Here is a 15,853-nt window from a genome sequence, read left to right as displayed (position 1 = left end):
GTGTAGTCTCAGTCAGCCAGAACTGTGCTGCTCCCTTGCTTGAGGGAAAAGAGACAAGATTTTCTGATCTGACTGTTCCTTCAAACCCTGATCTAGAAGAAATTGTTCTTTTCCTGCCAGATCACTGGTATAAATCCTGTGGGTACTGGGAAAACCCCAGGAGCTTAAGGTCATTGGGCTGCATTGGAACAGTAACTGTGGTTCTTCATCTTGTTGACCTTCCTCATCACATGTGGCATCTGCCTAAGGTGAGATCTCTTTCCTCAAATCAAATCCTGGCACGCACCACCAGCTCCATTAACCTATCCAAAAATGTCATTGTGTGAAAATACTTCTATTACCAATGAATTTCAGGATATTTTTACTGTATTCACCATGGAGAGTGGATCTATGGCTTTTGAAAATAATGGTAACCGATTGGAAAGTGGATTTCCATTCAAGAAACATCATTTTTATTGTTTTGCATGGTAACGTTGGAGATGCAAACCAAAAATCCTAGCGCATAATCTAAACATCTTCTAATCATATACATAAAGATGTAATTGAGTACTCACCTAGTCACTCTCAGAGTTGAGGAAAATCCAGGGCTACTCTTCTGGACTAACTGGACCTCCAGAACTCTGTGATGGAGAGAAGGGTATCATGAGTAAAGGGGTCATACAGACTCCACATGAGGTTTGGGGCAATAGGCAAAAGGAATTCATTCCTGAACACTTTTAAGTCATGGGTCTGTAATTTATGACATAAGAATAATTATTTTGGGGTGCCCTAAGAGGATAGGAAAAAGGATTAGGAGCACTGAGAAAAGGTATCGAATGTGGCCCAGTAAGAAAATCAGGTATTATGGGACACTAAGACTGGAAGTGTGAATTTGAGGAGATTTTAGGAGAAAAGTAAGTCAATAAAATAGGGTTCAAATATAAGCAAGTAATTCAGGTGGATCAGTAAAGCTGAGAGGGGGCAATTTCTGCTTTAGGAGAAGTGGTAAAATAATATCATCAGAGTGTAATTAAGTGAGGAGACAGTTTCTTGTGGGGCAGAGGAAGAAAACCTTCCCTTCTTTCGTGTGTGCCGCCATTAGTCAAAGAATTAAATATGGAATTCCTAGAAGGAAAGGAGGGGAGATCTCAAAAAGTCGAAGAAAGAAATGTATAGGTGTAAGAGAAGATGCTAAATTTCAGGGCATTGAAAGGAGGGAAAGGGAAAGATCTTCTAGTGAATATGCAGAACACAAAAACCAGTGATGTCGAGTGTGTGTGTGTGTGTGTGTGTGTGTGTGTGTGTGTGTATGTTAGAGAGTAATACATGATTACTTCATGGTGTTATTTCAAAGCTTCACCAGAGTCCTCAGTGCCACAAGTAAGCAGTTAACTAGTTATATCCCCTTCCTCCTTCCTCCCTGTATGGAAATGTCCATTTGCTCTTTGGGCGTGTAGTAACAACCCCCAGTATATTCTGGAGAGCATCTCTTCCATACGTCACTCTTGCTGTCCCTGCCTCTTCAGCCAACATCCGTCTTAGACTACTACCCCACTTTGCTGTAGACCTATAGTGTGCTCTATTGCAGTCTGCTTCCTTCAGGTTGCTGTTTCTTTCCCCTGTATTTCTTTGCCCTAAGCATGGGCACAGACCCTTCCTTCAACTCCTTGCAATGACAGCACAGACTAAGCTGCAACTCCCATCACAATTTTTGGAAGGTATAGGAATAACTGAAGGAAACTAACAGAAAACTTAGAATGAGATACTAAATACAGCTATTCTTAGAATCCACAGGCTCAATCCCCTCTACAGGCATTTTACATTCAATCACCACCCTAACTGATTACCTAGTCATTCTCAGAGTTGAGGTAACCCCCCACCCCAATTCCTGGCTCGACATCAAGTGGGAAGGACCAGCTTACCTCCCTCCAGGTGAAGTAATCTCAAACCTCTCTCTTAGTAAAAGTCTAAGTCTCAACCACCGGGAACTCCAAGTACGGGAAGCAGTTTCCCCCTCAGCTCTCATTTTCTACCCCAGGGTTTAATTTGTTCCAGGATGATTGACAGTGGGAAACTATTTCCTTCATGATTATCCTCTGTCAAGGCGTCTGAATCTAACCTCTCCACCTCTCTTCCCCATTCCCTATAGTACTGAGTTTTAAAGGCTCTGTGCTTAGCCCTCTTTTGGACTTCCTGCATTCCAATTATTTACACTCATATATTCTCTCAGCTTGAATGAGCATCTCAGTGTAAATGGCTCTGAATCTAAGCCATCTAGCCCGGATTGATCCTTGTATTCTCCCACAGTGTGGTATAATGAAAAGACCACAGAACATGGCATCAAAAATCCTGAATGCTAGGACTGAAATAAATCGGGTCCAGGACTTACCTAGGCAGTCCCTCTTCCCCACAATTTGCCAAAAAGAAAAAATTTTAGAGTCCCTGGTTTCTCTAGGAGCAGGAAATACCTTTGAAGGACTTCTGCAATGTCCCCACCCCTAGCCCTTCCTGGGGAAGCCCAACCTGGTAGATATATAAACAGGCACCTTGCAGCTTCCTGCTCTAACCTGCTGTTTTCTCCCTCCAAAATGGACAACTCCCTCCTGCTGGGACTCCCCATCCTCCTCTGCTGCTGTAGAGGTGAGTCCCTATGGTTGACAGTTGGAGACACGTGTCCAGGATCCTGGAATGGGTCGGGGTTCGCATGACAGAAGTTCTCTTATGAGAGCCATATGGTAACAGAAGCTGTCATTCTGATGCCATGACTTTTGTCCACAACGCATCATGTCCCTGGGACCTTCACCAAAGTCTTAGTCTGCTCTTGCAGAAGGAAACAGGTAGATTATAAAGGAATTGAAAAGATTTTCACAGAAGCTGTGAGGTGAGGTTTGTAAAATGAGGTCTTCAGAGAGTGTATCTTTTTTTTTTTCCAACAGTACTGTACGGGTCATTTGCAGACAAAGAACATGGAAGTGAGTAGAAATGGATCAGTGGTGTGGGATGGGGAATTTGGGGGGAGGGAGGAGATGAAAGGGGTAGGACGAGCACTGAGGGTTGAAAGGAATCCAGAGACAGACCCTGAATTTCAGCACTCAACAACTTCTTCCAGCAGGATTGGGCTGGGATGGGAGCTGATTTTAAGTTTGATGAAAAAACATGAGCAGCAGTTGACAAGGCTAAGGATGAGTGTATTAAAAAGCAAGAAAAAGGGAAAGGGGGAAGTGGAATGTTGATTTTTAAGGCACTAGCTGGCTAAATCCAAAGTGTAGCAATTTCATGGATTTCAGATGCTTTCCCCCTTGTCAGCTTCCAGGCGCATGTAGGTAAGAAAGTCACATAGGTCAATTAAAAAGAAGGGAATGAGGCACACACACACAAAATGTGCATTTATCTTTTTCCTTTGAGTCTGTGCTGTATCCTAAGAGATGGGTAGGGGAGGCTGAGAGGCCCTCTAGAGGTGAAGAGAATTGAAAAGAGGGAGAGGTGCAGATATGCCACGTGATGGGGGACTAGGCTTTGGAGGGACATAAGAGCCTAGAGTGTCTCCAGGTTAAGAGTGCAGGATGGGCCTCATGTGTTACAAGGCTTACAGTGACCTTAGGCAAGGGTAAATCTTAGAGAAAATTGCAGATATGTTTTATTTCTCTTTGCCAGCACAGTCCATGAACTATTTGTTGGTGAACACCGTATTCCTGGTGAGTATGAAGAAGACCTGACCTGATTATCTCAGTTTTGATTTTGTTCCCCTTTTCCTTAGCCCTCCACCTGTTTTGCAGGCTAAAACTTCTGAGACCATAAACTTTAGCCCCTCTTTTGACTTAGCCTATTTTAATAGAGGTAGATGCCCATGTTTTTTTTAAAATTTATTTATTTATTTATTTATGGCTGTGTTGGGTCTGTTTCTGTGCGAGGGCTTTCTCTAGTTGCGGCAAGTGGGGACCACTCTTCATCGCGGTGCGCGGGCCTCTCATTATCGCGGCCTCTCTTGTTGCGGAGCACAGGCTCCAGACGCGCAGGCTCAGTAATTGTGGCTCACGGGCCTAGTTGCTCCACGGCATGTGGGATCTTCCCAGACCAGGGCTCGAACCCGTGTCCCCTGCATTGGCAGGCGTTTTCTCAACCACTGCGCCACCAGGGAAGCCCGATGCCCAAGTTTAATGAGTCTCTGACAAAGCCCTCGGGGCTCCCAGCGGACTTCAAATTTGAAAGGGGAGGTGGGTCCTTTCATAGCAGTGTGAGACCCTCTCTCACTTCGATTTCCCTACTCTCTGGCCCAAATTATAGAAATTATTCAGTGTAGGATGTGCCACCTCCAGTTTCCAGGAGAGAAGTGTTCCAGAGGTAGAGGAATATGTACTGCAACAATGGAAGAGGCTTGCACAACTGGGAGGATTTTCAGAAGTAAGTTGTGGGTTTGGGGAAGGAGGAAGGGGCAGAGGAAGCAGACAGGGATACTTTAGTCATAGTAAAAAGGTGGGACCTTACTTTAGCTCAGGCAGTCTCAACCCTGGGATGACTGACTATCTCTACCCCATCGCATGCCATAATGAAAAATAGATAGAGGTAGTCTCTAAGGGGTGGGGGTCTGTAGCTATGGAATCAATATTTTGAGAAGCCTGAAGAAAACAGAGGAGACAATTGAGGGGAAAGGAGAGGCACAGTTCGGCCAGTGGAGAACAGCTGGATGTTGGAGTGGGGAGGGCAGTTCTTTGTCTTTGTCCCTGCCTGGACCTCCTTGTGGGTGGTTTTAAACTGTGAAAATAGAGGGGCCAGTGTCAGCAATAAATATTGACTAAATGGCTTTTCATGGGTAAGACATCATGATTTCTCAGTTTTCCTAGCCTTTGTGCTGAGCGATTCCTTAGTATTTCTAACCCTTACTTAAACCAGTGTTAACATTCTCAGTGGAAACATCCAGCTTGGGCAATCTTTGAATTGCTGCTGTCATTACATCCCCATATCCAGGAATTTTTTTTTTAACTACTCTGCTATCGCTTTTCTTTTGGGAAACCCCCAAATTCCAACATCTTCCGATTCTTCACATTTGAATAACGGAGCCTTGAACTACACAAGGTTGTTTTTGTATGCTGGTGCAGGCTGGAAAGAAGGTGTCTTTTTGTTTGTTTGTTTGTTTTTCCAGAAACCTCTTTGCTGATCTGTTTCTCCTCCTTCTGCAGATGATGGTACACCCTGGTTAACCTTTAGGGGCTGCCTAAAGAACTGTGCTAATGTGAACAATATAAAATGGAGTGTCTATCTGGTGAACTTCAGGTGCTGCAGGAGCCGTGACTTGTGCAATGAAGACCTCTAGAAATCACTGGTCCTTTTCTGGCTCCAGTCTCTGGGTGGGTGACATTGTTGGCACCACCTCTTCACAATGATTTTCTAAAAAAACACATTTCAGATTGCAAACATATGGCTCTGCCTTCTGCATATGTAAGAAAAAGCCCTCTCTTTTTCTATCAATAGATTCTCTGCCTTGGCCCCTGGGTGGGTGAGGGGTAGGGAACACCTTGAATACAAGATCAACACATCCTGCAGGTTGTTACAGAACCTAGTGCTCTCACTGAATACCCAAGTTGCTTCAGAAAAGGAAGAAGATAGGTCAGTTCTTTTCCCTGCTCCTTCCCTTCCTGCTGTGACAGAATATTTTCATTTTTTTCTCTTGGTATTGTTCTTCTTATCTCATTCCAATTAAAGCGTATAACTCTGGCCTCATGGGGAGGGAGGGGGCAACATGAAAAGAGATGACTTAAGTCTTCATAAATTTTGTTCATGAATGCTATTCCCAGAGTGAGGAGCAGGGCAGAATATAGAAAGAAGTTTGTTAAAGAGCTATGAAGAGAAAAAGATTTTCTGCCTTGTAGAAGAAGACGCTCTATGGAGTTGGGGGTTGGAGAAGAAAAGGAGAAGGCATGCCTGGAATTCTAGAGATAGTATTTGCACTCTGCTTCCCTGGCAAACTCATAGGAAGGCATCAACCCCTAGACAGGGAAGAGCTGTAGTATGCTTCCAAGGAGATGAGACCAGAAGTAGCCACACAAATATTCCCATGCCTGAGGCGTGGCATGGAGGAAGCTGAGGTCTGTGGGGCCTGAGGAAGCCACGTGGGTCTGTCCACTAGACATCTCAGCAGCAATCTCTGTGGAGAGCTGTCCCCACGACCAGATGCCTTTCCTCACCACCCACCTCCACCTCACACACGCTCAGGTCTTCCGCTTGTACAGTTCCAGCACGTACATCCTGCCGGTTGTTACACAACCTAGTGCTTTCACTGAATACCCAAGTTGCTTCAGAAAAGAAAGAGGATAGGTCAATTCTTTTCCCTGCTCCTTCCCTTCCTTTCCTCTTTTTCCCTTCCTGGGAAAAAATAGGGGTTGGAAAATGTATGCTCACAAGGATTGATTACTGATTCCTGACAAACTGGTAGGATGAGGCCTGAAAAGGGTGATTAATTAATATTATAAAAATATCATAAAGAAAGTTACATTTCTTCCATACCCATATTGTGTTTTCTTCTTTCTCTCCTCTCCAAACCCTTCCTTAATTTCGTCAACAAATATTTATTTAAAAAGTCCTGTATTTAAGGCACTGCTCACCTTAGGATACCGCAGTCGTGATGGCTATCCTCATGGTATCTAAAGCAAGAAAGAAAATATAAAGAGATAATTAAACATGTGAGTTGAAACAAAATAATAAAAAATAAACAGGTGGGAATATTTGGTATAAAATGTAACAAATCAAAAAAAAAGCCCACAATAGATGAAATATTATATGTATTTCTTGAAAAAGATGAGCAAAGAATTAGGCAGTTGGAAGACCAGAATGAGGAACTCTCCCAGAATACAGTAAGAAAGAAGAAGATGTAGAAAAGATGACCATAGAATAGAAAGGCTTACAGAGTACAGGCCTAAGAAATAAGGAAAAACATAAGCTAAATATAGTAAAACATAAGTTATATATAGTAAAACATAAGTTAAAGACTATGAAAGATGACAAATCTTTAAGCACTTCCAGTGAGAAAGAGCATGAAAAGCATAAAGGGAGAAAGAATAAATGCCAAAGTCTTAACAAAGAAACTTAGAACAATGTATAAATTCAGAAAAAGTCATGTCTAAGTTTTATTTCTGGCATAGCAGATTGTTAATTAAGATAGCCGGTTTCATGGAAGAGTGCAACAATCTTTGAAGTCAAGGTTCTTAAAAGAATCTTTTGGTAAGGGAAAAAAACATAATAAAAAATTTTTTTTTATAACTTTCTCCCCATGGATAAGAGAATAAGAATGATACTTTGTGGATGTTCTCAATGTATTTATTTATCAGAACCTGCTTTATGACAAAAAATATTTTGTATTTTGTGCGGCTATAGAATATTTTCTCATTCTTATCTTTCTTGGACTCTTTAAGATTAATCTAGTATTTGTCATTTTATCTTCTCTATTACCTTTTTAATTATACATTCTTTAATAATTCTTTTAATAGTTATGCATACTTAACTCTTTACAGTCTACCTTAAATTAGTACATTTACCACCTTATTAGCAACCCAAGAACACTGTAAGAATTTGATTCCATTTACTCACTTCTGCTTCTTGTGCTACTATTGTCACTGTGTTGTTGTTGTTTATTGTGGTAAAACATACATAAAACAAAATTTACCATTTTAATCATTTTAAAATATACAGTTCAGTGGCATTAAGTACTTTCATGTTGCTATACAACCATCACCACCATCCATCTCCACATGGATCCTACATCCACCTTTTTCATCCTACAAAACCGAAACTCTGTATCCATCAAACAATACTCCCCATCCCCTGGCAGCACATTCTACTTTCTGTTTCTGAGTTTGACTATATTGGACACCTCATAGAAGTGCAATCATCCAGTGTTTGTCCTTTTGTGACTGACTTATCTCACTAGCATAATGTCCTCAAAGTTCATCTATGCTGTAGAATGTGCCAGAATTTCCCTCCTTTTTTAATGCCAGATAATATTCTATTGTAGGTATATACCACATTTTGTTTATCCATTCATCCATTGATGGACATTTAGGTTACTTCCACCTTTTAGCTATTGCAAATAATACTACAATGAACATAGGTGTACAAGAATCTGTTCAAGTCTCTGCTTTCAATTATTTAGGGTATATATCCAGAAGTGAAATTGTTAGATCATATAGTAATTCTATGTTTAAATTTTTGAGGAACTGCCATACTGTTTTCCACAGGAGCTACATAATTTCACACTCCCACCCAGAGTGTACTAGAGCTCCAATTTCTCCACATCCTTACCTACACTAGTCATTTTCTGTTTTTATGGTAGTAGCCATCCTAATGGGTGTGAAGTGTTATTTCACTGTGGTTTTTTTTTTTATATATAAATTTATTTATTTTTATTTTTGGCTGCGTTGGGTCTTCGTTGCTGCATGCGGGCTTTTCTCTAGTTGCGGCGAGCGGGGGCTACTCCTCGCTGTGGCGCGCAGACTTCTCATTGCGGTGGCTTCTCTTGTTGCAGAGCATGGGCTCTAGGCACGTGGGCTTCAGTAGTTGTGACACTCGGGCTCAGTAGTTGTGGCTCGCGGGCTCTAGAGCGCAGGCTCATTAGTTGTGGCGCACGGGCTTAGTTGCTCTGCAGCATGTGGGATCTTCCCGGAGCAGGGCTCGAACCCATGTCCCCTGCATTGGCAGGCAGATTTTTAACCACTGCGCCACCAGGGAAGCCCTCATTGTGGCTTTTATCTGCGTTTCCCTAATGATTAGTGATGTTGAGCACCTTTCCATGTGCTTATTGGCCATTTGTGTATCTTCTTTGGAGGAATTCAAGTCCTTTTGTCCACATTTTAATCAGCTGGCTGTCTTTTTTGTTGCTGTGTTATAGGAGTTTTTTTTTTTAATACATTCTGAATATGATCTCTTATCAGGTATACAATTTGCCATTCCATGAGTTGCCTTTTCACTTTGTTGATTCTGTCCTTTGATGCACAGAATTTTAAATTCTGACATATTCCAATTTATCTATTTTTTCTTTTGCCTCTTCTACCTTTTTTAAAATTGAGATATAGTTGATGTACAGTATTGTATAAGTTACAGGTGGACAGTATAGTGGTTCACAATTTTTAAAGGTTATACTCCATTTATACGTATTATAAAGTATTGGCTATATTCCCTGTGTTGTACAATATATCTTTGTAGCTTATTTTATACATAATAGTTTGTACGTCTTAATCCCCTACCCTTATATTGCCCTTCCAACCTTCCATCCTCCCACTGGTAACCACTAGATTGTCCTCTATATCTGTGAGTCTGCATCTTTTTTGTCATATTTACCAGTTTGCTGTAGTTTTTAGATTCTTCATATAAGTGATATCATACAGTATTTGTCTTTCTCTGTATGACTTATTTCACTTAGCATAATACCCTCCAAGTCCATCCATGTTGCTGCAAATGGCAAAATTTCATTCTTTTTTATGGCTAAGTAACCTTCTTTACCCATTCATCTGCTGATGGACCCTTAGGTTGCTTGCTTTCATATCTTGACTACTGTAAATAATGTTGCTCTGAATACTGGGGCGCATGTATCTTTACAAATTAGTGTTTTTGTTTTTTCCAGATATATACACAGGAGTGGAATTGCTGGGTCGCATGGTAGTTCTATTTTTAGTTTTTTGAGAAACCTCCATAATGTATTCCACAGTGGCTGCACCAATTTACATTCCCACAAGCAGTGGGTTCCCTTTTCTCTACACCCTCACCAGCATTTGTTATTTGTGTTCTTTTTGATAATAGTCATTCTGACATGTGTGGGGTGATATCTCATTGTGGCTTTAACTTGCATTCTCTGAAGATTAATAATGTTGAGAATCTTTTCATGTGTCTGTTGGCCATTTGTGTGTCTTCTTTGGAAAAATGACTATTTAGGTCTTCTGCTCATTTTTAAATCAGATTGTTTGTTTTCTGATACTGAGTTGTACGAGCTGTTTGTATATGTTGAATACTAACCCATTGTCAGTCAAATCTTTTGCAAATATTTTCTCCCAATCCATAGATTGTCTTTTCGCTTTGTCAGTGGTTTCCTTTGCCATGAAAAAGCTTTTAGGTTAAATTGGTCCCATTTGTTTATTTTTGCTTTTATTTCTTTTGCTTTAGGAGACTGTTCCAAAATTATTGCTACAATTTCTACTAAGAAGTGTTCTGCCTATGTTCTCTTCTAGGAGCTTTATGGTTTCATGTCCTACATTTAGGTCTTTAAACCATTTTATTTTTGTATATGGCATGAGAGAATGTTCTAATCTCATTGTTTTACATGTGGCTGTCTGGTTTTTCCAGCACCATTGTTGAAGAGACTGTCTTTTCTCCATTGTATATTCTTGCCTCCTTTGTTGTAGATAATTGACCATAGGGACATAAGTTTATTTCTGGGCTCTCTATTCTGTTCCATTTAGCTATGTGTCTGTTTCTGTGCCAATATCAATTGTTTTGATTATTATAGCTTTGTAGTATAGTCTGAAACCTGGGAGGATTATACCTCCAGCTTTATTCTTTTTATTCACAATCACATTGGCAATTCAAGGTCTTTTGTGGTTCTATATAAATTTTAGATTATTTGTTCTAGTTCTGTGAAAAATGTCCTGGGTATTTTGATAGGGATTGCATTAAATATGTAGATTGCTTTGGGCAGTGTGGTCATTTTAATTATATTGATTCTTCTGATCCAAGAGCATGGGATATCTTTGCATTTATTTGTATGATCTTCAATTTCCTTCATCAATGATTTATAGTTTTCAGGGTATAGGTCTTTTACCTCCTGGTTAAGTTTATTCCTGGGTATTTTATTCTTTTCAATGCGATTTTAAATGGAATTGTCTTTTTACTTTCTCTTTCTGATGTTTCATTGTTAGTGTATAGAAAAGAAACAGATTTCTGTTTATTAATCTTGTATCGTGCAGCTTTGCTGAATTCATTTATTAGTTCTAACTATTTTTGGGTGGAGACTTTAGGGTTCTCTGTATGAAGTTATCATGTCATCTGCAAATAATGACACTTTAACACTTCCCTTCCAATTTGGGTATTCTTTTTTTTTTTTTTTTCTGATTGCTCAGGCTAGGACTTCCAATACTCTGTTAAATAGAAGTGGCGAGAGTGGGCAACCTTGTCTTGTTCCTGAATTTAGCAGGAAGTCCCAGATTTCACTTGAGTGTGATGTTGGCTGTGGGTTTGTCATAAATGGCCTTTATTATGTTGAGATATGATCTCTCTACACCAACTTTGATGAGAATTTTTATCATGAATGGATGCTGAATTTTGTCAAATATTTTTCTGCATCTATTGAGATGATAGTGTGATTTTTATCCATCCTTTCGTTAATGTGGTGTATCACATTGATTGATTTGTGAAAGCTGAATCATCCTTGTGACCCTGGAATAAATCCAACTTGGTCACAGTGTATGATCCTTTTTATATATTGTTGGATTAGTTTTGCTAATATTTTGTTGAGAATTTTTGCATCTATATTCCTCAAATATATTGGCCTGACATTTTCCTTTTTGTAGTGTCTTTGCCTGGTTTTGCTATCAGGATGTTGGTGGTATCATAAAGTGAATTTGGCAGTGTTCCCTCTTCTTCTTTTTTTTTTTTTGGAATAGTTTGAGAAGGATAAGTATGTCTTTATATGTTTGGTAGACTTCCCCTGTGAAGCCTCCTGGTCCTGGACTTTTATTTCCATTTCCTGGGAGGTTTTTTATCATTATTATTATAAATTCAATTTCACTTCTCATGATCTGCCTCTTCAAATTGCCTGCTTCTTCTTGATTCAGTCATGGCAGCTTGTATGTTTCTAGAAATTTGTCCATTTTTTTCTAGGTTGTCCAATTTGTTGGCATATAACTGTTCATAGTATTCTCTTATGATTTTTTGTATCTCTATGGTATTGATTGTTATTTCACCTCTTTAATTTCTTATTTTGTTCATTTGAGCCCTCTCTCTTTTATTCTTGGTGAGCCTGGATAAAGGTTTGTCAATTCTTTTTATCTTTTCAAAAAACCAGCACTGGGTTTCATTGATTTTTTTTTTCTATTGGTTTTTCTTTTTGGTCTCTATTTTATTCATTTCCTCTCTGATTTTATTATTTCCTTCTGCTCAATTTGGGCTTTGTTTATTCTTCTTTTTCTTTTAGGTGGTAGTTTACATTGCTTATTTGAGTTTTTTCTTGTTTATTTGGGATGGCCTGTATCACTATAAATTTCCCTCTAAGAACTGTTTTTTTTTGCATCCCATGGATCTTGGAAAATTGTGTTTCCATTTTCATTTGTCTCAGGGTATTTTCTGATTTCCTCTTTGATTTCATCATTGACCCATTGGTTTTTTTAGTTGGATGTTGTTTAGTATACATGTGTTTGTGGTTTCCCCCTTTTTCTTTCTGTAATTGATTTCTAGTTTCATACCGCTGTGGTTGGAAAAAATGCTTGGTATGATTTTTATCCTCTTAAATTTGTTGAGGCTTGTTTTCATCCAATCAGCCACTCTATATCTTTAGATTGGAGCGTTTAGTCCATTGACATTTAAAGAAGTTTCTGAACCTATTTTTATTTTGATTCATGCTGCTTTTTCATAGTTTCTATCATTTCCCCCATTTCTTTTCTTTTGGTTAACTTTGAAATGTCACATTGAGTTTCCATTTTAGAGACATGTTCTTCCGGTATTGCTTTGTTTTCCCTAATATGGTATTCAATTTACTTTTCTTACATATTATTATATGAGGTTCATTTGCAGTCTTTTTATGTCATACATATTTAAATTAAAGGTATTTTTCCCGTAAGGAAGCAGATTCTTATGTCGGGGATGGAACTGGACCAGGGGTGATTTCCTAGCTAGATCTCTTGAATGCACTGAAAGCAAAGTGGTTAATTGGTTTTTATCTTTGTAAAGAAACCTCCATAATAATTTCCAGGACTTGCTACCTCTTGTTTCCTCTCCTACCAATAATTGAACTTTTGCCTATTCCTTAGTCTTTTTACCCTGCTCAATTCATTTCTACCTACAGCTCCTTTCTTGCACAGAATGTAGCTCATTTTTGCAGAAGGAATGTTAGTGGCATACTTCTATATTTCTGAGATCTTTGAGGGCTTAGGCTATTCTAGTAGACCCTGATTTTTTATATGGCATTTTCTTTTTACTATCCTACTTGTTCTGCTTTTTTTATAATGGAAATTGTGGAGATCCATAAACTATACTGCTAGCCTCCAACTTGTCCCAACTGAGAGACCATAGTCCTACCTAGACAGTCCTAAGCAAAGCTTTAAAATCAACCCAAGAACTCCACAGCAAACACCTTCAGCCTCCTGACTCACAGCCTCTTCCCAGTTGCAGCTCATAACATCCTTCCTGGTGGCTAGTACCTCTGCCTGAGGGCCCATGGGCAGGTTTCCCTGCCCCAGCGAATCCACAATAGAACAACAAATAAATATATATCCAAATGGCTGAAAGAGTAAAAATAATTTTTCATTTTTCCAGTTTCTCTTTGTCACCATTAGCAGCACCTTACAAGCATAAATCAAGAAATCCACATACATGTGTTGAATACTCACAAGGCGTGTTTTGAAACATTCAGCAGTTGTTTTAGAGCCCAGTCCATTAAAACATAAAGTCAAATTGGAAGCCCCAGATCATATAATATCTCTGGACAGAGCCCACTGAGGTTTTAGAGCCAGGTCCCTGGATTCCAATACAAGTGCAACTTGTATAAAATTTGCAATCAAAAGTTTTGAGATGTGATTTCCTGACAATTTTTCAATAATGAACACATTTCTATTGGAAATCTATGATTTTTACACACATTTATACAAAAGAAACCCTGTTTTTCCTGATATTAATAACCCTCCAGATTGAAAGTTCTGTACAGTTGGTTTGTCTTCTTTGATCAGTTTTGCCAGCTTAGGTCCACCACCAACCAAGGGATCTTTGGCTGGAAGAGAATTCGGGACCTGAATCTAGAACTACTGCACTTGCTCAGGGTCTGGCCTCCCTCACTGTTCTCTCTACTTCCCATTTGTTTGTTGTTTGTTCTATAAAATATAAAGAATGGAGTTGAAAATTAGGGGGTGATGGGGTGTTGTAACATGGGGCAAAGGGGAGTCAGAATCTCATGAAAATCCAAGATGGGAAACATACAGGACAGGCTCAGGAAGACCAGACCTGGAGTCTTCTGGATACGATGAAACTCTAGGGGCTTTGCCACAGTGCTTTAGGAATCGTCACTTCAAGCTTAGCTATAAATGTGTGATATCACATCTGTATCACTCAGCCTGTACCTGCTACTCTTCCTGCTACCAGTTACCTTCCTCACGTTGTATCTCTTTATTAATGTGACGCTTCCTCTTAGTTTCTAGTTTTGACTTATTTGAGACCATTCTAGACACTAACCACACATCACAGTAAGTCCCCCATGAATCATTTCACAAGTGCAACCTGCTGCTAGTATCTCCATTCTATTCATATAAACTAATTAAACAACCCTGAATGGAAGAATCTACCATATTTTCTACTTTGAAAGATGTTAAAGTATAATATTCATTCTAACCCGATACAATTTGGGGGAAATTCCAGCATACATAAATTGAAAATATTTTAAAATTAATTTGTATATTAAAATATTTTCTTCTTTATAGAAATAGAATATGGTAGAAACTAATAACCATCATAAGCCTGCATATCAGGAGGAATACTACACACCCTAGAATAATATATATGTGTATATAAATATATTAGCTAAGATTCATACAATAAGATAGAGGTAGTCCTTTGCAACAATTCAACATGCATGAATATCAGTTTTCACAGTGTAGTTAAACAACACCTGTCCCCCAACAATGAGGCTGAACTTTTAGTTGTATCAATATTAACTGTGAACTATTGCATAAACTTTGCTACTAGCTCTTTCTTCCAAAATCATTATCCAAATAAAAGATGTGCATCATGAACAGTAACAGTTACTTCTTTCAAAGTCTTGGTGATTGGTCACTGAACATCTATTAGTTACACACAGATAGTAAAGCACATAGTTGTGTCGCCTCCTTGTCTCCCAGTGATAAACCCATGTGACATTTTACAAAAATGGATACTCAAAAGAGGGAATTAGTCAACAAATATGACAGAACAAAGAAATGAAAAGTGATAACACTGGAAGTGAAATTAGATGTGGTTAGAAGATTTGAAAATAGCCACAGCAAAGCAAAGGTAGGACGAGACCTAGGCTTACATGAAGCTACAAGACAAAACATATTTTAAAAGACTGATGAATATAAAAACAAGATAAAGTTGCTTCAACATCTCTTCGTTTAAATGGCACTAGGAACAGAAAGCTGCTCATGGTTGAACTGGAGCATTTACTTCTACTTTGGATTGAGGACTGCAATCAAAAACAAATCCCAATCAGTTTGGCATTGAAGTTAGTTGCTACACTGAAGGAAAATGGTAGTTACAAGGACATCTGTTTACTGCCAGTAAAGGCTGGTTTCATCGTTTCAGAAGTCAACATGAATTGATTAATGTTAAGATACCTGGTACAGCTACAAGTGCAGATAAGGATGCAATTGTGAAATTTGTACCCATATTCGAAGAATTACAGGCAGTCCTTGTTTTGCACAGTAGTAAGAGACTGTCCTGTGCAAAAAACTGCAGGATTTGGATAGAATGTAAATGGAGTTAGAAGATAAAGATGACCATGGGACATGACACTGCTGCCATTCAAGAAACAGTTCTAGATACGCAGGAGGCAGAACTTAGTGAAGGTGAATATAAAGTTTTAAGTGAGGAAAATAGTTGTAAAGGATGAATGTGTCTCTAAGGAAGTGATGCTGTTGAAAAACTTCACACTGAA

At 39.0% G+C, this 15,853-nt stretch overlaps 1 protein-coding gene and 1 long non-coding RNA gene across 4 annotated transcripts in view; one reads left to right on the top strand and one right to left on the bottom strand.

Annotated features, from left to right (window-relative positions):
- LOC132369564 (uncharacterized) overlaps nucleotides 1-15,853 on the bottom strand; it is a 139,057-nt gene that overhangs the window by 75,412 nt on the left and 47,792 nt on the right. For all 3 annotated transcript variants that reach the window (XR_009504449.1, XR_009504447.1, XR_009504448.1), the window contains exons 3-4: nucleotides 6,579-6,617; nucleotides 555-620 (exon numbers count right to left, since the gene is read on the bottom strand). This is a non-coding gene — a long non-coding RNA (uncharacterized LOC132369564). The remainder of the gene's footprint in view (nucleotides 1-554; nucleotides 621-6,578; nucleotides 6,618-15,853) is intronic.
- On the top strand, nucleotides 2,568-5,290 carry PATE1 (prostate and testis expressed 1). The gene is given in 3 exon segments (XM_059929238.1): nucleotides 2,568-2,652; nucleotides 4,210-4,380; nucleotides 5,157-5,290. Coding segments are annotated over 3 exon segments (390 nt in total).

Source organism: Balaenoptera ricei, chromosome 8 (genome assembly GCF_028023285.1).
Source record: "Balaenoptera ricei isolate mBalRic1 chromosome 8, mBalRic1.hap2, whole genome shotgun sequence".
In the NCBI taxonomy this organism is placed as follows: domain Eukaryota; kingdom Metazoa; phylum Chordata; class Mammalia; order Artiodactyla; family Balaenopteridae; genus Balaenoptera; species Balaenoptera ricei.
Note: the sequence above shows the minus strand (reverse complement) of the source record. Positions and strands in the feature narration are given on the sequence as shown.